This window comes from Anoplolepis gracilipes, chromosome 5, assembly GCF_047496725.1.
Source record: "Anoplolepis gracilipes chromosome 5, ASM4749672v1, whole genome shotgun sequence".
Classification (NCBI taxonomy): domain Eukaryota; kingdom Metazoa; phylum Arthropoda; class Insecta; order Hymenoptera; family Formicidae; genus Anoplolepis; species Anoplolepis gracilipes.
In genome coordinates, this window is record NC_132974.1 from 7068768 (window position 1) to 7091530 (window position 22763).

Below are 22763 nucleotides of genomic sequence, written 5' to 3' on the forward strand. Positions count from 1 at the left end.
ACATTGCGACTCGCTAATTTACATACTGTCTAGAAAATCAATACAATCACCGGGTATGTAGATATTACGGAGAATTCGCTGGTTAGCTTCGCATACGCGCGGCCACTGGTCGGATGATATCGTCCGGGAGTGTAGCATATTCAATTATGCGAGATGTTACACGCGTGCGTCGTGCGCGGCCGAACTGCGGAGTTTAGAACAGGACAGAGGCTCATCGACCTACAGAAGTAGACGAGGAGAGAGAAGCGGAGAAAGATGGAGGATAAATATTGAAGAGAGAGAGAGAGAGACGGCAATTCTTAAAAAAAAATCAATAATCTCATTACGAAACTGCATAGAATATACTGTGCGTTTTGCATATAAACGGTAGAGAGGTAACGCACGTCACTCGCCGCACGGCAGTATCGTATAGAAGTAAATCGATACCTTCCACATTTTATTATATCCCATATATAAATAATACAAATGCGCTTTTCTGTTTCAGTGCGTAATCCGTTCACTTGCGAGAATCGACATCGAATACAAAACTGGTTTCTTTTCTCGTAAAATAATTATACATCTTTGTCCCTTTTAACGATGAAATGAAAAAATGTGGAAGAAACGATATGCAAATTATTTACCTCATCTGCGATTTATAAATTTGTATGTATTTACAATTTAATATTTTTTTATATACGCATTCACATACATTCGTGTATTTTTTACATTTCTAATAAGGTAAAATATAGTTAGAAAAAAAAAAAAAAAAAAAAAAAAAAAACCGAATCGCGCGTTCAACGACTTATTCCGATGTACAAAGTACGGCCCTGACGTATCTCGTTCACAAGCTCTCTCAACTGCGTTACGTAGCATCGTCGGGCGCACGCCTGTCGCCTCGACAACCCAATTGGGTAGAAACGGTTAAAGCGGGTGCAAAAGGCGGGTGGCCATAGTCGTGTCGGGCCAGCGCTGGTCGAACTTTGTATATGTCGTTGCGCCTCGCGATCGGCCTCGTTTCTTCACCGGGTGTTGCGATCGCAGTTATATATTTATATACATATATATGTATGTAAGTTGTGTACACACCCACACATACATTTTATGAATTTGTATCTCGCGCGAGGCGCACACGTCATGTATACATGTACATATACGTAACGTGCGACACCTGTACGGGTGGCGTGTACGTGTACAGTCGGGTGCGATACGTTCACGCGCTTCTATGCAACTGTCAAAAATTTTTCTGTAAATTCTTGTTTTTTTTTTTTATAATTTAATTTTTGACGCGCTTTACGCTTGCCAAAAATAAGAAAGGATATTCACGAGAAATGGAAACATTTCATTCTTTATTTTAATCGATACTCATGCTCGAAGTACGGTACTTTTTTCACCTCGGATAGATGTCATTGCCCCGTATTCGCAATATCTCCGTCGCGTTACCGCGTGACTTTAGATCACAATCGCTCGTAACGTATGTTACAGTACGAGCGCTACAGTTGAATTTTGCGGGTACCCCACTAATGCACCCGATTGTACGAATACATATCCATCGCGCGCGCGACATATGCACGCATTAATTTAACCGTATGTACGTATATATACATGCGTACGCATACAAGCACGTTTCCCGCCGTTTCCGCGTGTGCGTGATACGACGTTGGACAGGACACAGGATCTGACATGACACACGTGTACTAGACCGGGTGAGTGTGTCGGTGTGCGAGGTGCCCGCGGGACGCCGGGCCGGTGATTGGTCGACGGGAATGCGTGCCGCTATGGCGTTCCGTGTTTCATGCTTCCGCCGAAGAGTGCGCAGTGTGCGCAGTGCGCTCCCCACCGCGTGTGCGTAGTGTGTAACCCCCGCGCGGCCGCCATCTTTGTCAAGTGGGTAACTTTTGTTGATTTGTGTGAAATGTGACGCCGTTGTCGCGAGATAATTGGTGATCGTGATTACGTATCCCAGTGCGTCGATACCCGGTGGATCTGTTACTCGCGTCGTGTATGGATTTATCGATGGGATTGCCGTATTCAGGTAACGTCCGCCCGCTGGGCATTGCGAGAGATCGCTGCGTGGAAAAACCACGCGAATCGTCGTCGTCGTCGTCCTCGTCGTCCGACGCATACGGAGCCGGAGAGCGATGCTGATACGGCCACTTGGCGTGAGAAAGCAAGCGATAGAGAAAGAGAGAGAGAGAGAGAGAGAGAGAACGAGTGAGGGAACGGAGGACATTCTTGTACACGATATACATACAACATTGACGCGACATAACATTCGCTCGGTTTTTTCTTTTTTTTTTTTTTTTTTTCTTTCTTTCACGGGTTGTGGCCGTGTCGCGACGGGACCAGAAGGCTATCGCGAGCATCGCGAAAAGGCGCGCGTCCCCGACGCGGACGACGCCTTCGTACGCGCGGAAACGTGCCCGAACGACACGTGAGAGTGGCCCGGCGGACACGAAACGGAATCGAGAAGCGACCCGTGTCTCTGCACCAAGATGGCTGCCCGTCGCACGGGCTTCGACAGCCCGCCCGCTCTCGTCCGTCTCATCCGCGTCGGATCACGCGCCGCCAGGCGTCGACGTGCGACGTGCGACTCGAGGAGCGCTCGGGCCGCGCGCGGCCACGACGATCCGGGACGGATTTACGTTCGATGGCGGATGGCCGTTGAAACGGTGCCTCGACGGTGCCCGCGAGCCGTCGGAGTACCCATCGTCGGCGTCGCGTTCGGCCGTCGAGCCGCCGACGGGGAATCGACGGCGGCTCGACGTTCGCCCGCGACGTTGTCGTCGACGCGTCGACGCTCGATTATCGGGAGCGGCTTATTACGTGGGTCACGGTCTCGCCGTGCATCCTGCGCGAGTAATTCCCTCAAAATGGCTACCCGTCGGACGGCGGTGTGCTAACACGCGGTAGCGATTCACGCGACAGTTGCTTTTGTTGCGCTCCGTGATTTTCCATCGCGCGCGCCAAATTCGCATTCTCGTCACGACCGATCGATCCGTCCATGCGTCCGTCCGTCCGTCCGTTCATCCGTTCATCCATCCATCCATCCATCCATCCATATATCCATCCATCCATCCGTCCGTCCATCCGTCATGTACATTTTTGTCTTTCTCATTTGCTCGCATTCTTTTTTCCTTCTTTTTTCCACCTTTTCGCATTGCCTCGGTCACTCCGAGGCGAAAGCACGATGGTAAATGCACGTTTCTCACGCGTGCACGCTTTGCCGAGCGACGGACGGCAGCAGTTAGAGTCGTTGACGACAAATCGCTCCTCGGTAGCGACGGCAGCGGCAGCTGGCTCGCTCTTTCTCTCTCTCTCTCTCTCTCTCTCTCTCTCTCTCTCTCTCTCTCTCTCTATCTCGTTTTTCTCTGCGTCTTCACCTTGCTATTGCCGTCACTCGCTCGCCCGTTCGTTCGTTCGTTCGTTCGTTCGTTCGTTCGTTCGTCCATTCGTTTCTTCTTTCATTCGCTCGTTCGTTCGCTCGCTCGCTCGCTCGCTCGTGAGCTGGGTGAGAGGGGCCCCGACAAACACGCGCAGCCGGTGGCCTCTCTTCGCCCTCGGCCCCATCGTCTTAACCGGACGAACGACGGACAAATAGACGGACGTGTTCGTTCAGCCGGTATTTCATTTCGCCTAATAAGATAGTAGCGCGCGAGCGGAGAAAGACGCGCGCGTGACGGTGTAAGAGAGCGAAAAGCGCGCCCGTGATTTGTCCGCTCTCTTTTCTCCTCTCCGTCTTTCTCGTTTTATGCGACGATTGAGCCTTGACAGGCCTATACTTGTGAGAATTTCATAATTTTCCCGTTCAAAGTCAAATATAATACGTGTTGTAATACGTTTAACACTCGAAAGGCTCTTTACGCCGATTTCCGTATTACGTACCGTCACGAAATAGCGGGGATTATCTTCGTGTGTTTGTTGATATCCAAAAGATGAAGGATGACGTTTCTTTTTAATATTAGTATTGTCGCGAAAATTCTGTGGTCCCCTTGTAGTACATTCGAGAAACGTGTGTAGTTATATTCGAGAAACACGTGGCTTTCGAAGCTACTTTACGCTGTGGTAAATGTCAACGTCGTCGCAAAGTCCTTTACCGAGTGTAAAGAAGAGACGCTCGTGTCAATGAGATATTAAAAGTTGCGTCGCGTAGTAAAGATGCGCGAGAGTACTATGGTATCTCTCATTGAAGCCACGATAAAGCTGCAACGATAAACGAGCAGTGTTTCATTGACGTTTCCGTGTGGAACACGCGATGCGAGGATCGTTTCTCTCGCTGCTTGACATGCGTTTTTAACCTTTGCACTTTGTGTTGTCTGTTTGAAAGGAATTTAATTCTTCGGCTGCGTTTCTCCTTTCTAAATTGTATTTAATCTCCAAGATCTCTCTTACACATACACACACACACTCGTACATGATACGTACATGATAGTGTAGAAAATATAAAAAGAAATAATGTTCAATTAGATAAACGGAGTTTATAATTCCGATTGGTACTAATCAATTAATTATTGGAACCTCAATTAGTGATTCGCATTTTGCTTTTATAATAATTCTATCTTAAAATAGATAAAGCAATAAAATTGAAATAATAGGCAACTAGCATTAATCAACCGAGAACCTTGAAGTGCAAATGGTTATGAGTGCATCTTCCCGAATTACGTCATATTGCGTCATTCTTCCGGGCATAATTATATGAACCGTACTACGGTCTTTTTTGTTATTGTTTGATCGCGTTTTATTATAGGGAAACTCCAAGAAATTAGATTAATGTTATTTGTAAAAAAATATACGCTACACACGCACATATGCACATAAATACATAGAGAATGTCTTCAAATAATTGAACTTAATTTTATTAATTTTTATATTATACAAGCGAGAGAGAAAGAGACAGAAAGTGCTTCAACATTTAAAAGTTAGTGTATTAAAAATATATTTTTCGATTTGGAAAAATTGATTTTGAATTTTTCAAAGAATATTTCACTTAATTAACAGTGGAGTTTTCAGAATACTCAATATATGCACGTTAAGCATTTCGACGATTTTTAAAAGATAGGAAGATTCCGTCTTGTAATAATAAATTACAACGCATGCGTCCAATGAAACCCGTCGTTTCGAGAATGACCGAGAAGGCCGGATGTTGAAAGGCCAATGAGGTTTTGGCGGGAAATCGTCGACTTGTTCCTGCAAGATGTCAGTTTCGAGAATAGAAACGTTCACGTGGTGAGAAAACTTGGTAGCGAGGTTTTAAAATGAAGCCGGTTTTACAGGACGGTTTTTCATACTTTCTTTCTTTCTTTCTTTTTTTTTTTTTTTTTTTTTTTGGCCACTCTTCTCTCTGCATTTGAGAGAGGTAGAGAATCGGATATTTATTATCACTACTGGCCTAGGTCAATTTCGTACGACATCGGTACACAGCTGTCGCTCGATTCTCACATAATTAATCCTTTCTGCGTTCAGTTGATTATAGTATTGAATACTATTGCTTTCTGTCAAGACTTTCACATCCATTGACACATTATCGTCGAATGTTTGATTTATTTTACTCAATCGGAAATCTCTAAAAACTTAAGCATTATCTCTTATCACAGATTCGTAACAATATTATTTTGATATAAAACTTTATTTTATTATTATAATTTTTAGTAATATTAAAAATTATTACGTGCGACATTGTAAATTAAAAAAAAAACATAATATGATTTATTTTAGTTTACAATTTTAGAAACTCTCCGAGCGGATTAATCACAAAACTGCATACAAAATTCAATTACATCCATGTTTAAGAATATACTTGAGCTTGCTATGCTGTCCAATTGTTAAACTAACTTACAATTAATCTCTTATTAATGCGTCTACGCGATTTTTAGCGATCGAAGCGTGCTGCATATGCGATACGGATATTGCACGAAAACGGTGGGTGGTCTTTGTGTCTCCTCTCGAACAATGGATCTCGTGGCCGACCTACGGTCGAACTCTCCGCTACGCTTACCTGAGAATTATGCTTCGTATATCTTATGCGCATTAAATAAACGCCGTGTATACATATGCCATCGGGAGTGTTTAGGCGATCGATGCCGGGCACATTGTTTTCTCACGCTTCGATCACGATGGCAGCCGCGAGAATCGAGTCTAACAAGGGTCCTTCTCTCTTCGAGCGATTTTTCGTATCGAAAATTCAGCTGTCAACAAATGGTTTTCTCAACATAATATTTTTAGAGGATTACGAGACATTATATATATTATATATGTCCTTTTGGAACTTGACAATTTTTACTTCTCGCTGGTTTTAGTAAATGTTTGTGTTTTACAAAGTTTTAAGATATTGTAAAGCTTTTAATTCTCTAAAGATAAATTATAGTTAGATAGAGAATGCGAAAAATTTTTAATCTTAGGATTAAGATGTGAGCATTTTGAGAAAAATAACAACCTGCGTAAAATGTTGTAAAAGAAACTTTAAATTATTACGCGAATAAATGGCAGAATTTTTTGTTTTCTCGACATTTCAAAGTATAAATAATTAATCATTTTTAAATTATTATAATTATAATTATTGCGCGCGCATAATTTTATTTGTAATAAATTAATATAGTAATTACTTCATTTTACGAAAATATTTGAAATATTGAAAATTTGCTTTTATTAAGCTGTTATTGCTTATATTATACAGTGCTTTTATTAAGAAAAAAATCCACTTTTTCTTATAAATCAAACAATCTATAAATGAAGAATAACATGTCAAATTTTTGGACACCCTGTATATAAACTACATTACATCTCAGTTTCTTGGCAGACGATTTATCTCAGAAATCCCAATCGATATATCTATAATTATTCTATTCTTGGGCCAATATTACATTCATGCGACGAAAAATTATCGGACATATCGATGTATATCGAATACAAATTTCCTCCACTTCCTATCAGGATTCAGGGATTCTCTATGCGACAACTAATCACGATACATTTGACAAACTTTGTGTCTCGAACGAATATAATATCAGATTTATTTTTATATTTTATTGTACCGTGACCCTAGGTCTTGCCAATGTATTGTGCGCTTTCAACGCGTACATGCGACCTGACTTAATACGCGTTTGCGAGCTGTTCGCGCATTGCGCAATACTCGCTGTCAGATACAGTGATTTTAAATATTTGTCTTGTGTCGTTGTGTGCGCGCCAGTACGCAGGTGCGTGCGTGCGTGCGTGCGTGCGTGCGTGCGTACGTACGTGCGTGCGTGCGTGCGTGCTTGCGTGCGTGCCTGCTTGCGGGTGTGTATCTCTCGCGCGCGCAAGAGAAAGTTCATCGCTCAGAGGAAAAGCGGACGATCGTTTCGCGAAGTGGAGTCGAAAATCGCGTGACCCAACCGTAAGAATCGAACGTGTGTTGTAACGCTACGTAGCGTACGAACAAAGACAAAGTGCAGAGTAAATTCCGGATTCTGAATCCGGGATATAATTCCGGTAAATTTCGAATGTCACGAACACGCGAAGATAATCTTTACGTCTAATCTGACGATGGAACTCTCGGGCCTCTCAGAATTCATGAATTTGATAAATTTATAATTTGTAAAATTTATTGTATAAAATTCTAAGCACGTAGTTGCGTTTAAAGTTAAGCTTACAAGTGATCAAATTATTCTGCTACTGTTGCGTAAACACTTTATTTTTGATATAGTGATTCACAATTGACATTGAATAGTTTGTCTGTATTATATGGTATTAAAAATTACATTTTTTTAAATTATACTTTAAATATATTTATATGTAATAGTAATATACAACAATAATTACAATCATACAGTCTTATTTCATTTGATAGGTTTGCCTTTTACCGGTAAATGGTAGCGAATTAATTCGATCGACTTACCTATATGTATCGCTCAATAACTTTTGATAGAGTTGGACAATCAGTCAGACTCAAGTGACATTGAAGATTTGTTTAGCGCTGAGACAACCGAAAAACCTCTTCCGCAGATAATCTTTATAATCCCGTGTGTTCTCTTTTCAGGGTCAGCGCAATAGCCCGCGGTGAGAACGTGAGAGGAGACATTGAGGGCTAGTATCTAAGCCGAGAAACCGGAGAGTCCGCAGCAGGATGTAAACGTCGCTACTGATTGTGACGTCGCCTATTGGCAGGAGGAGGAGGAGGAAGCACTGGCCGTGACTTCGTCGTCGTCGTCGTCGCCGTCCGCGCCGTTCGCGCCGCCGACGGAGACGCGATGGACGAGCCCGAGTCTCCCGAGACATGGTCGGTCTGGTTTTTGGACGCGATTCGGAAGATTCGCAGTCAAAAACAGCGACCGAGCGTCGAACGAATATGTCACGCGATACGGCAGCATCACAATTTTCACGAGGAAGAGATCGCCGAGCATCTAGAAGTTGCTGTGAAACGCGGCGATGTGCTCAAAATTTTCAACAAGGGCCAGTCCTCGTACAAGGATCCGGGTGGTTTGCAGTCCAAGACGCTCAAAGTTACCAAGTCGACGGACATCAGCAAGGTCATAGGCAAGGCTGTGCGCGAGCTTGGCGAACGCGATGGCTCGAACCTGAAGAGCATCGAAAAGTATATCAGGCAAAGCCATAACGTCCAAGAGGAAGCCGAAGGAGACCTTAAAATCGCCCTCAAGTTGTCCGCGAAACGGGCAGTTGAACGAAATCTGGTAATTCAGGACGGCAAGCTCTTGCGACAACCAGACAGGCCGCCGTACGTCAAGAAGCTAAGCGATGGCGCTCATGCGCCGCCCGCGGAACCGCCCGCGCCCAAGGTGAGTCACTTGAACCGCTTATAAGTCGCATAGCCGATGATGAGTCACTCTGGAAAGCGCGTCCTGTGACCCATCGGAATTATCGACGGAGATTGGCGTGATTACAGCTTCGTAGTCTCGTATCATCTTTGTCTTTTCTGGTCGATGTAATCTCTTAGTTTGAAGATAAAGATTGATTTTTATCAACATTGGATAATATTATAACTTTTAATTGATTGATTCTTCTTTTTTTATATAGAAACACATTGAAACTTTTAGTAAAACTTTTGCGAGAACTGTGTTTAAATTTTTAATATTAGTGTTAAAATTTGAGAATTAATTATAAACTTTTTTAATTATTCGACCTCGAAAATCTAACCTCGACAAAAACAACCAGAAACAAGCAATGATAAATCTATTAATTTAAATTTTTATTTGTATGTAATATTTTCTTCTTTGCTATCGCTACATCAGAGAAATAGTTGCACGAGCGTTGTTGAAGTAAGGATTTTTAAATTCAACCGTGTTGTGAAAACAGTGTTCGAATACTCTTAAATACTCTTAAATTGATGTTATCGTTATCAGATGACTAATGAAAATCAAGAATTTCTTATCAGATTAATTCTTGCAAATTCGAAAATGATTATACTATTATTTCTCTATGCCGATTCCGTCAAAGTAAACTCAATTTAGTATTTTGCAATGATTGATTCTCATAGTGAAAAAATTATGATTGACAAAGTATATATCTTTGAAACCAACATGAAATTCTCCAACATAAGTAACAAAAATTAATTGTTTTATCAAGTGTCAAAATGAAAACGAAGCTAATATTGGGAAATTTATAATTATTAATTTGTTGTCATACAGGATGTTTCCTTAACGTGTGTTGCTTACGTTATGCATCGCTTAGTTTACACGCCGCTACGGGCAAATGAGAACGCGAGAGCCGGAAAAATATTACGCCAGGTCACGCCGTAGTGCCCACGTTCCGGCGAGGTTGGGAACGTCGGTTGGCGGTCGCTAGGGTGGGACAACAAGAGCGAGAGAGAGAGAGAGAGGGGGGGGAGGAGGAGGGGGGAAAGGGAGAAGAGGGAAGGAGAGAAGGTCGAGATCGCCGGGACGATCTGGGCTATCTCGACCGACTTCCGGCGACTCTGGCGTCTTGCTTCTCCCTCTTATTGATCCTTCCCCTCGCGGAATCGCGCTCCCTTTCTTTCTCCCTCCGCGGTGAGCGCGAAAAATCCTCGTGAACGACCTCGGCGCCGACGCGAATCCGCCGATCCGTCGCGCATCAGGTGGTGGACACCAGGAACCCCTGGCCGCACCACGTCCGCTCGGCGTCCATTTTCCCGCGTTTTTTATCCCGCGACCCACCTCGCCGTTCCTCTGCTAATCGTTGGGCGCGAGGGCGATCGATCGCCCAGCGCGTAATGTTTTGCGAGAACGACCATTTTGAAAATTATGTAGGTGACTCCATCGCGGTCGATTCTGATGTCCGCGCGAGTACAACTTGACGACCCAAATAAACTTGTCCCAATCATAATATGAGCCAAATCATAAGCGTCTCCTGAAAAGCAGGATTATTGATCCTTAACTAATTCAATAAAGTGGAACTTTTTGTTTGCGGTCTTTTTATAATCCCGGTATCATCATATCATGAATAAATTATCAAAAAAGTATTGTAAAAATTTCTTTTTATTGAAGATAGGCTTTTGATGCATTTACATGTACTGATTGAAACATTGAAAAATCAAAAATTGTTTCCACAAGTTAAATTAGATAATTTTTTGTGGCTTACAAAATTACAAATGCTTAAATTAATCTGCTTATTTAGCTTTGAAAAATATATCAAGATTTTTTATAGCGTAATATAGTAAACAACGAGTTAAGAGATATAATCTCATGATAAATAATTGAAAATCTTATTAGAGATATTACTGTTGTGTATAATTTTAGATAAAATTATTTTATTAGCTTTTAATTAATTTAGCTACATTCTATAATGTATCGATGTTTACGATATACGATAGCAGATCGCTCGGAGAACGATTCGTTTCGGAGCCTGCCTCACGCAACTTGGAGATGGCAGGAAATTAATGGGCGATGTTGGCGCGTGAAGCATTCGCGGATACACGCGTAAAGGTGCGATACGGCGAGTCGACCAATCGCGCAACAGGTCGCTGCTGGTACGGAGGCTGATCGCCCGCATATCTTATGCTTTCTCTCTAATTCACCATTTTCTCGTCTCACTAAAACAGGAGTATTTTAGACTAAATTATCTATCTTTTATTATTGTGTAATATATTTGAATATTTAAAGAGATTACTGAATTGAAAAACTAAAAAAAAGTTTTGAAAAGTTAAGAAAAAACTGACTCATTCAGAAATGAAATGTTTTTTCTTTTTTTCTTTTCCCATTTTTTATTTTTGCTGAAAATATAATTTACAAGATATTATCGAATGGTTCTTTAAATGTTTTTAGAGTTATGTACTTTTTTTTTTTTTTTTTTTTTTTTTTAAGAATGTTTATAGCAATTTATATAACATTTATATTTTGTTAAATTGTATTATATGTGAATAATTTGAATATTGGAATTTGTCACCAATTTAGATTTACGTTTGTCAAATATTTTTAAATTTATACAATAATAGAACTGCAAAGGATAAAAATTTCTCAAACAGATGAAAATCTTCCAAATATACAAAACTTGGAATATGTGAAGAGTAATAGAGGAAAAACGTTTCTTCGAAACCGTTGTTGCATCCATCGTTAACCCATGCGTTCTCACCCGCGTTCTTAATAAGATGCACCCTCCCGATGCATAAGAATACCGGCCACCAAAATGAATAATTATGTTCCGCATCAGGACTCGTTCGTCTTTTGTATAAGCGATATACATATAACGGTATTAAGTCGTCAATACACAAAAGTTGCAGTTGATGTGTGAAGATTTTGGCGAACTCTGACATTGTAAATTATTTTGCAATTTACGGATGATATGAAAAATTTTCAATGACATTTGTGACAGCCTCTTATTAATATACTATTAATATAAAGCTATAAATATTATAAACTTTCCCTATATTATATTTATATTTATATATTATGGACTCTATGACATTATACTATTATACCTTACATATTTTATATACTTTAATATTTATTTTATGTCGATTTTTCTGTTTGTTTTTCACAGCAACCAGCACCGCTACCGATATGCAAGGAGTGCCTCGGTGCCACGGTGGCCGGCAATAACAATAACACCAAACGTAATGCCAACGAGAAACTGAGCAGGTGCAGCGTTTGCGGCGCGGCATTGCACAATTCCTGTGCCCCCGCGGAACTTTCGATACTTGTTGATCGAGGGATAACTTGGTCCTGCGACAACTGTTCACCGATTTGCGCCGGTTGTCAGTTAGAACGGGAATCGCAGAATTATCTTGTAAAGTGCTCCGGCTGTGTGAACTGTTATCATCCCGCTTGTCTCGACCCCGTCCTCGACAAGAAGACCAAGACACCCTGGAAGTGTCGACACTGTCAAACGGCGCATACGCCGGTGAGCAAAGATGACAGTAAACGAAGCAAGGCGCAGGATGCAAATTCGTCTGATGACACACCGAGCGGAAGGAAGAGGCTCAGTAAATTACGTGAAAATCGAAAGTAAGTGTGCGCATGTATCTCTACGATAATTTTTTTGTATATACTTTCATAAATATATATTCGTACTTTCGTAAACATATTTCGTGATAAATAATATTTTTAAATTTGAGAAAAATAAGATATCTAAATTGCATAATAATACGATTGTGTATATTGATAACGGGACTAATGCACACGTTGTTGATGACCTGTTTTGCAGATCGATGGTATCCAGAAAAAGCTTGGCAAACGCACAACCCAGCAAAAAGAGCGGTGCGGGAGTGGCTCAGGTGGACAGCAGCACGGACGGTAATGCGGGTGTTGTCCCCCCTCGTCAACCACCTTTGATTTCCTTTCCTTTACCACAACCCCCCACCCCACTCGCAGGCCAGGGTAGGCTGCTCGAGGAAAAGAACGACAGGATCTCCAAGGAGAAGCAAAAGTTCTTTAGATTGAGTGCGTTTAACGCCGAGCACAGTAAATTGAAGCGGGTGGGGGGCGGTGATAAATCTAGGCCCTCACGGAACATTAGCGCTAGGTCGACTCGGGGTGCTACCGCGAATCCGAAGAAAGTCGGAATGTCACGAATGTCTAGCAACAATAGCAGTAGCAGCAGCGAGGCCGGTAATAATAGTAGCGAGAGCTCTGAGGGTAGTGATAGTAGCGATGAGGATGACGATGAGGACGACGTGGACGACGAGGAGGACAATAGCTCGAGCGAGAGTAGTGACTTCTCCTCGTCGGACGAAACCCAAGATGGGAGTCTCGAATCTTCTAAGGCGAAGGCACCGTTTGTTTGTGACTTAAATGAGGACAAACCCTGGGGTTTCGCCGCTGCCGCCGCCAAGCTGAATGTAGAATCACCATTCTTCAGCAATATCACAAACACCTTTGGGGCGCCTTTACCTAAACTCGATGTGAGCGATACTCCGACTTTTGGCTTACACATACAGCAACCTGCTGCTGTCGCCAATTCGTCGGACAATAAAAAGAAAGACAAAAATGTCGCGCAAACGCCGGTTAATTTTGCGAGCCCGGATAACAAAGTCAAACCCGGAAGCGGCCAATTGAGGAGCCTTTTCGACGGCTTGAGTCACTTTTTTTCAGCACCTGCCAACAGCAGGGCGAGATCGGCCGGTGCACCGGCGCCAAATTACGCGCCAGACCGGAGGAAAAGGCCTAATACGAATGATATCTCTAAAACGAACAAAATTCCGAGGGGCGCGCAAAAAAATAAACCGGATGATTTACCTGGCACGAGTAAACCCAAGGACCGAAAAAAGACTGAAGTTACCGCTGAGATATCGAGAGTACCGAAACCTGGTATCTTCGTACCTTCCGACGAGAGTGCGTTCAGCCCACTTAATGAAAAATTACCGAGGATGACGCCTTCGGGTTTGGTGAAAACCGCGGTGAATAGTAAAAGGCACGAGCACGAAAGGAGAAAGTTGATGCGAGATGACGCTTCATCGCTTATAAAATGCGCTGCCGCAGATTCGTCGTCGCCGTCATCGTCATCGTCGAGACACGAGCAACACCATCAGCAATTGCGTAAGAAGCAAACGGCTGCGGATTCGAATACGCAGATACGCCACCCTGTGCCCGCCGTTGCAAAATCCTCAGACCTCGGTTCCGATCCCTCCGTCAAATCAAATCCCAACCTGAAGTCCAATCCACGAGCCTGTACTAGCGCCACCACTACCAACACCACCACGACACCCCGCGCGACACCCTGCTCCACCAGGAAGGGTAAGAGTCTACCCCACCCGCTCACAAGTCCCTAACCTAAATGATGCACCCTAAAAAAAAACTCGCAATGAAGATTTCCTTCTAACCCAATCCTCGCTCACGACCACGTGGATGTGTTGGCGGTGTGGTGTGGTAGTGTGTGTGGTGTACGTGCGCCTGATGACCATAACTTTTTTTCAAGACAACGTGATTGTTCCGATGACTTAGAGAAATCAACTGTAAAAACTTCGGGCCTGAAAAAATATTTAATTATAATCTTTGTAAATGGTTATAACAATGAATCGTGAACAATCAGGTTTCTTGATAGGACGTTTATCTGCTACATGGTGTAAAACCAATGCTAACACATAATGCTGTCGAAATATTTAATATATTGTAGGAAAAAAATGCAGGAATATGGTAATTGGGATATACATATATATACATCAACTGCAACAATTTATAAAAAAAAACTTGTTTTCATTTGTTTTACACTGTGGATACTAATATGGTTATTGCATGTTGTTAATCATATTTTTTGGCTCTGGCATTTTTTTCCTTTAATCCATGCTACAAATATTTAAAGAGATATTTACTAAATTGAAAAATATTAAACTGGCGTTTATTATTTTAAATTCAGTCGTTTTTCATTTTTTTTTCTTGTCAAGATACTTGTACAACCAAGATGTGCAATTATAGTTCGCATCTGCAAACGAATCGTACCATGTACATATAACATTTGCACAATTTTTGCTTTGATCTCTCATTGTACATTTGATTACATGAGTTTTCATCGATACGCGAGATTAGTTCTATTGTTGCGAGACAACTGACAAAAAAAACATTTTACTTTTTGAATAAGTATTATCAATTTTGATAGCTTCTACTTTACACAAAATGGAATTCGACGTATCATGTAACGCTTAATTGAATACTTTAATTTCGATTCATTCCCTGCTCTTCCTTTCCTTGTAAAAAAATGAAACCAATTTCCAGGCACTGAAGAAATACGGCATTGGGTGGCTTATCTTACACTCAGCCGCCCTCTTATATCATTCACACTGGAGCCTACCTGCTGCTGCTGACATTTAGCAGGCATCACCGCCCTTTTTACCCCTACTTCACGAAAAAAAAAGAAAATTTCCTGCCGTCGAAGAGCCAACTTTGATACTCTGCCAACACATCCCCTAAATCTAACCCACAAGCTTTGCTTTGAATACTACTCACATTATTAACGGCAATCGAATTATTATTCGCATATTCCTTTGACATATTACATTAGGTTGCCTATGTCACCGTGTCATGCCATTCGATTAATTTTGCTTTTCCTATAATTTAAATATGTTGCGGACTGATTGATTCCTCTAGTGGAACACAACTAATTTCCCGTTTTGACGATTATTTTAGCCAAGTCATTTAATATTCAACTCATCAAGTCGAATAATGTCAAATTATCCTTGTTTTTCGTGTAACATATCTCGTGTTTAAAGAAAGTGATCAATACATACTTCAAAATACTTCAAAATTAATATTTCTAAATATTCATACAAATGATGTATTCCACATTAAATTCACGGCAAATTACATTTCTCATTTTTGAATTCGTCTGACAGTTTCCTTTTACATGAAACACATAGTTTTTTCCTATGTTTTTTTTTCATACAAATTATTGCAGTCGTAGGTGGCAGTGTTATAAACAAAATGCAATTAATTATATCAGAAATATGCAAAATTCAATCCTGATTATAACAAATCTAAGAAGAACGGATTATTGAAAAACAATATTAAAATCTGTAAGGCGCTGCATATAATTGGTTAATATATTCATAATTTATTTTTCTACTTTTTACAGAGGAACCTGTTGTACCACAAACGTTGCCGCCAGGTGTCACGCAAAAGGACGTGGACTTAATCAAGGAGGCTCGTGAGAGAGCTCAGTTGACCGTTAGCAATGATGAGAGCGAACAACCATTGTGCGTCAATACACCTAATGCGTCCGGCACTGCATCGCGCAATCCCGCTGCAATAGTGTTTGGCCGTTATGAGGTGGAGACATGGTATTCGAGTCCGTTTCCTCAGGAATACGCGCGATTGCCGATATTATTCTTGTGTGAATTTTGTCTCAAGTATACGAAGAGTCGAGCTGTGTTAGATAGGCACATGGACAAATGTCAATGGAGGCATCCACCTGCTACCGAGATCTACAGGTGCAACGGATTGTCTGTGTTTGAGGTACATGTTATAATAAGTATAGTATACTATCTACTTACCTATTTTTTTCATCTGAGTGTGAAACTGAATGAGAATGTTTTGATGTTTCAGATCGATGGTAACGTAAACAAGATATATTGTCAAAATTTGTGTCTACTAGCAAAATTATTTTTGGATCATAAGACTCTCTATTACGACGTAGAGCCTTTTCTCTTCTACGCGATGACGAAAAACGACAAATATGGTTGCCATTTGATCGGTTACTTTAGTAAAGAAAAACATTGTCCAGCTCAGAGGTACAACGTATCCTGTATTATGACATTGCCGCAATATCAGCGACAGGGTTATGGCAGGTTTCTCATAGAGTTCAGTTATCTATTGTCCAAAGTCGAGGGCATTCCGGGAACACCAGAGAAACCGCTTTCGGATCTCGGTCGAGTATCGTATCATTCTTTTTGGAAAAGTGTAGTGCTCGAATACCTGGATGCGCATCGAAAAACAGTCGATATCAAGCTCAGCGACATTACAAAGGAGACTGGCGTGTCAGCGCATGACATCGCCACTGCGATGCAACTGCTCGGATTCATAAGATCCGTTCATTTGCCAGGCGAAGGGAATATTAATAAAGTGGCTGTGGTAGTCGATTGGAGCAAGGTAGATGCTCACATGGCGAAAGTACGAAAGAGTTCCCGCATCAAACTGGATCCCGACTGTCTCAGATGGATACCGTTGCTCACACAAATCCCTAATCCCTATCAGAGCCCGGAAGAGAGCGGTGACACCGGCTCGGAAATATCTCCTCCGGTAGAGCCTAAGCCCGTGCCGGCGGTCGTTGAGAAGATACAAAAGGTGAAAATAAAGAAGAAACCCAGGGGAAGAAGGACGAGCCAGAGAAGATTAACGCCTTTGAAACCGAAGACTTTGCAGAAGACTGCAGCATCTCAAAAGTATGCGACCAAAGAGGAAAAGAATGTTAAAGATACGAAGGAAGTTAAGGTGACAAAAGAATTGAGAGAGCCGAAGACATCCGTAAGGGAAAGCCGTAATGTTGAGAGCGCGGAGAGTCGGAAAGATGCAGGAGCGGAAACTAAAAATGTGACATCTACGCCGAGAAATTCGCGCACTTCTAGTTCGGCAAAAAACACGACTCCATCGACTCCGCCGAAAGCGGTGCAGATGACGATGTCGAGGAGAAGGATTAGACCACCCAAGACGCTTATATCCGAATCGGTTATTACTCCTTTGAGAAAACGAAAACATTCCGAGAAGACTGAGATCGAGGAAGAGAAGCTAGAAGTGAGCAGTAGAAAAAGGACGCGAGAATCTCTGAGAGAGAAGGATAAGGAAAGAGAGCGAGAAACGCAGCGTGAGCGCGAGAAAGAAAAGGAGAAAGTGAAAGAAAAGGATAGTAAAGCGAAAGAAAAAGAATCTACAAAAGAAACATCAGTAGAAACTAGGAAAACACCTCCCAAGGTGGACTCCACGTCGAGTCCGCCTAAACCAGCGAAGAAGCAGTGCAAAGTGGACGATATTTTATTGAAGGTGACCAGCAGGCAAACTAAATATTTACAAGCGAAAGAGAAGAAAGCATTGGAGGAGACGATACAATGTAACGGTAAAGAAGAAACGCGAGATGTTAAGAACTTGCCGCTGTCCAGGCGGGGTAGAGGTAAAGCGACAGCGGAGGCTTTGAAAATGCCACAACTTACGCCGGAATCACTGAGCGCGAAAAACCGAGCTGAGAGTCCTGTGATACCACCTCCTTCGTTGTCTCCACCACCTGAATCCGTAAAGAGCTCTCCGGCTCGAAGTAAACAACCGTCCGTGCCCGAATCACCTCCTACAAAGCACTTTAGTAACGGAGATAACAAAAATGAGAGCGTGGAAGACAATGGATTGCCCGTTCCTACGGAAACAGAGGTAGTATCTGCGAGTTCCGGCGAATACGAGGGCGGCGATGAGGATGAAGGAGAGGAAGAAGAAACAGCTGTACCGACGCCTAAACTCATGACGCAATCGGCCTCGCCTGATACGGACAACCCCGCGAAAGAATCATGCGAGAATGAGAAGGCAGATAACAAGTTGCAGGAGAAAAACAACGATGAAAGCTCATCACAGAAAGCAGAAGCAGACCCATCACTAATGGTCGGCGATAATCAGACTGAAGAAACTTTAAACGAATGTGATAAGGACTTCGAAACTGACAAACGTTCCGTTTGCAGTCCGGAGACATCGAAATCAGTACCTGAACCAATTGCTTCACCAAAAGAAGAAGAAGTCGAAAAATCGGAGAATATGCTGGAGAAGGATAGCGACAGCCCTCCTAAAGAGAAGCTCGTTTGCGAAACGCCAAAAGACGCCGCAAAAATCGATTTGTCGCGACCGAAAGTAGAACCTTGCCCCGTGGAGAAAAAGGACACGTGTGCCCTCGGTGTTAATACGGTGCTGACATCGGAGACCGAACCGCTTACACCGCAAGAAAAAACACTACCTACCGTAGAGCATCAGGATACGACGTTGCAATTGCAGAGTCAGGCGGAGGAGTTAAAGCAGCACTCGCCTGAGAGCGGTAAAACAACGCCACATCTGGAGAATCCAGGCTCGGTAAAGAGAACGCCGCCGTCACAACCTGACTTGCCGTCTATGGGAGTTTATACACCAGACTCGACAACCAATTCCGTGCACTCGCTGCATTACGGTCAATGCGATCTGGATGTTAGTCAACTAGGCTTGGAATCGCCCACTTCCATAGCTAGTGATCTCGCATCGCAGAACAGCGTGGAGAGGCCGCCCAGCGCTTTACCATCGATTCCGCCACCCGTCAGTGTACCTATCTCAGTCCCTATGCAAATCACAGCGCCGGTGACTTCAACACCAGTACCGGTGAACATACCGCCACAGGTGCAGTACGCTACCGACTGTAGTTCGATATCACAGCATACGCCGCCGGCACACCATCCGGGAATCCATTCGATGCATCAATCGCAATCCCTCCAGCAACCGCGTACTCCGCAATCTCACACTCCACAAAGTATACCTACGCAGAGTCCGCAACCGCTTCCGCAGAGTCACACGCCACAACCGTTACCGCAGTCCCACACGCCACAGAGTATACCAACGCAAAGCCCGCAACCGTTGCCACAGAGTCATACGCCGCAGCCCTTGCCCCAATCGCACACGCCGCAGCCGATGCAACTGTCGCTGGCGCAGAATCAGAACATGGCACATAGTCAGTCTCAGCAGACCCAATCGCAACAACAATCGCAGCAGCAGCAACAACAACAACAATCTGCGCATCAACAACAACAACAACAGCAACAACAACAACAGCAGCAGCAGCCGCAACAGTCTCAATCGCATAGTAAACGAGCCAGCGGTTCGCAAACCACTCACAGATCCAGGTCGACACAGCAGAGCAGTAGCAGATCACATCGAGCCACTCCGCCGACGTCTCATACTACGCAAGTCTCTCAACATAGCACCGCAACGTCGCAGACCAGCCACAGCAGCAGTGTGGCGCATGTTGCAGTGCCTCAGTATCAACAGTCGCCGTCGTCAATGAGCGTGCCACCGGCGGTGCCGCATCCGCATTCGCACACACCGCATGCCGCGCACTCGCACAACATGGCAGTGATTTCACAGAGTAATTATATGGCAGTGGCGGGCTCGCAGGGCTTTCCTACGCAAAACACTTACGTGATTCAGCATCGAAGTGGCCGTACCGGCGCACCAACTCCTTGCACTACCGCCACCAACTTTTACATACAGACCAGCGCGATGCCGCCGCATTCGCACACCCCGGCGCCGACGCCACTTTCCGCCTCCGGAGGCAGTCATCAGACCACCAACTCATGCAGTCTGGCTAAACTGCAGCAATTGACTAATGGTCTAGATATGATATCACCCACGCCACCGCCGGCGATGAACCTCACGCCGCCACCGCCGATCCCGCACACCATGACGCCGCCGCAAACATCGCGGCAGTTGCCGACGCCACCGCAAGTACCGCTCGGCTACACGAAGAATTATTACAACGTCAATACTGTACCGCCTGGCACACCTGGACCACCCAGTCGATCTGCCTCACGATCGTCCGCAAACGCCAATATGCCGTCGCTCACACAGCCGTATCCCAGCGAGAGTCTTTACCGGCAGACTCTCGATCCGGGCGGCACCTGTCCGCAAATGCAGAGCGCTGCGAGTCGTGTCAGCCCGAACGTTGCCCTCAACACGAATCTCATGGCAGCTGCTCAGTACGGCTATCGCGTAGCGCAACCGGGCACCGGTTATATGAACCAAGCGCAACTCGGCGGTTTCATGAATCAAGCGAGCCAGCTGCCAGTCGGCATGGTTAACGTACCAACGTATCCGCAGGATCCGCATCAACAAAATCCGACGGCAGTCTACACTACGTACCACGGCTACATCAACGGTGGTCTCATGCAGCCCCTTAACAGCACGATGAGGCCACGCTAGCCGTCGCGGTCGTCGTCCCCCACTTTGATCACTACGTCGATCTCTCCCGACGTTCGACGGGCGAACAAATTAACTTCTTCACGCGCGACAAGTTAATGCTCTCTTCGATACGATCGCCGACGGGACCTCGACCTTCTACCACCACGTGATTGGCGCCACGGACACTTTTACTTCCTCGACCACTCGTTGCTTCTGTCAGTTCTGTCCGTTAGCCAGTCAACTATAGCTCTATTCTTCTCTTCACACTGGCTCATTTGCAACTCTCGTTATCAATTTAGGACTACTACATGGAAGCTCCAAAAGCGAAGGTGCTCATTTCTTCGATTTATTGACAAGAATACCACATTGAACAACTCAGTGTGGTGATTTGCGAGAAAAGTAAATACTTGAATAGAAACAGGATAGAATAGAAATATTGCGTTTGACGTAATCCGTTTGTCAAATAAACAATTATATTTTATTCTCTTTTATCTCATCTTGATAAAATATCTTCGCGAATAACAAATGTATTAGCATGTATTATATTTATATATATATGTATATAAGCTAATACATTCGAAATCGCGTCATACAAACATATATGCCCAATGTTTAATCCAGATTTATTTTTAGAAAAGCAGAAGGAGAAAGATAAGAAAGGAGGATAATTAATATCCTTTTACTTCTCTACTTACGTCCATCGACAGCAGGACATTTTTCTTCTCTATACTCGAGGAAGGCTCGTATTAAACTGATTCTTAACTTGTCGACACAAAGATTGCACACAAGGTACAATTTAATCATAGTTATCTTCTTTCGAAAGCACGAGTTTGTGTAAAACTTGTGCATTTAATAAAATAAAAGGAAAGAAAACAAAATGAAGAGGTAAAAAAACGTTATCTTGGACGGATTTAATTTCAGTCGGCCAAGATACCGTTCTTTCCTTTCCTCATCCCTGATCGAAAGAGAAGAGTGAAAAAAAATGCGGATACCTATTTTTAGTAGGGCATTCCTTTGCGAAACCGCAGCGGTGTTACGTTTTATGTATTTATATATATATATATATATAAATATATATAAATATTTACGAATAAAAACTATTCTGTTTGATATTATCGATTGTTGAACGTTGTTGTTTATTTGGCACACTTGTACTTTACTGTATCATAAAGAAAAAAAAAGTAATTACGTATATGATAATCCTTATTGTATTTTTGCGGAAATCGATTAATTGTCACCGACATCATTTCATCGGTATATAAAATCATGGATTTCGATCTTCAGCGTCATCGTTCGCATAATTTTTATCAATTGTTATTATTATTAATCAATCTCATTACTGCTATTATGACAAGTATGATCAGAAGCGTACACAGACACATTCATACACAACATATAGACATAATAAACGTAATCACACATTGTGCGTTATATTTTAATTGTCGCATATACGATATCACATACGCATTCATTCGGTATTCATTATAATATGTTTTTATTATCTATCATCGCAAGAGGGTAGCTCTAGTTTCGGAAAGGATAAATATTTGCGGAGCGCGCAAATCTGACTCTTTCACGAAGCGTCGCGAGATTCGTGTTGAAATTATTTTTTGTATCGAAATCGCGAGAGAAAGCGTGCGTGTCCTGCGACTTTCTTTCACAAAATGAAGGAAAGAATAATGGTAACGTACATACATATTCGCGTTACCCTCGTAAATATATCGCCCTGAACTGTGCGTAATTTCTCCTCCCCTTCTTCCCTTCCCTCGTTGGACGACGCTTCGCGGAACGGTCAACACGGCAAAAAAAAAAAAAAAATAATATATTTATGGTACGAAGCGTTACAAGTTTAATTTTTTCAGACGAAAGAACGTGAGAAAAGCGAAATGGAAGAAAACGGCAGATCGCCTAGTTTAGGCTTAATTGAATGATAAGATAATTAATAATGTATAAAAATACATCAATATTTATTGTACATAGATCTAAAAAAAGACTACTAAC

General features: G+C 42.9%; 1 protein-coding gene across 5 annotated transcripts; it reads left to right on the forward strand.

Annotated features, from left to right (window-relative positions):
- The first annotated feature begins 1403 nt into the window (after positions 1 to 1403).
- Enok (histone acetyltransferase enoki mushroom) lies at positions 1404 to 22679 on the forward strand. 5 transcript variants are annotated; one of them, XR_012046645.1, is made up of 7 exons: positions 1406 to 2011; positions 7991 to 8747; positions 11926 to 12389; positions 12589 to 14117; positions 15949 to 16328; positions 16419 to 21551; positions 22625 to 22679. XR_012046645.1 is itself a non-coding variant. In XM_072892052.1 (6 exons), exons 2-6 carry the CDS (start codon positions 8202 to 8204, stop codon positions 20781 to 20783), a joined length of 7086 nt encoding a protein of 2361 aa, XP_072748153.1. In that variant the 5' UTR covers positions 1404 to 2011; positions 7991 to 8201; the 3' UTR covers positions 20784 to 21091. The 5 variants fall into 5 exon arrangements, 4 of the variants coding, with proteins under 4 accessions (XP_072748153.1, XP_072748155.1, XP_072748152.1 ...); XM_072892052.1 differs by lacking the exon at positions 22625 to 22679 and having other exon boundaries at positions 1404 to 2011; positions 12589 to 13919; positions 16419 to 21091; XM_072892054.1 differs by lacking the exon at positions 22625 to 22679 and having other exon boundaries at positions 1417 to 2011; positions 12589 to 12677; positions 16419 to 21091.
- The last annotated feature ends 84 nt before the right edge of the window (positions 22680 to 22763 follow it).

Excerpts from the sequence above, each read along its gene's own strand:
- Enok (XM_072892051.1), top strand. The coding sequence starts at position 8,202 with ATGGACGAGCCCGAGTCTCCCGAGACATGGTCGGTCTGGTTTTTGGAC. Across the intron at positions 8,748-11,925 it reads CGGAACCGCCCGCGCCCAAG|CAACCAGCACCGCTACCGAT; the intron begins GTGAGTCACTTG and ends TGTTTTTCACAG. Across the intron at positions 14,118-15,948 it reads ACCCTGCTCCACCAGGAAGG|AGGAACCTGTTGTACCACAA; the intron begins GTAAGAGTCTAC and ends TACTTTTTACAG.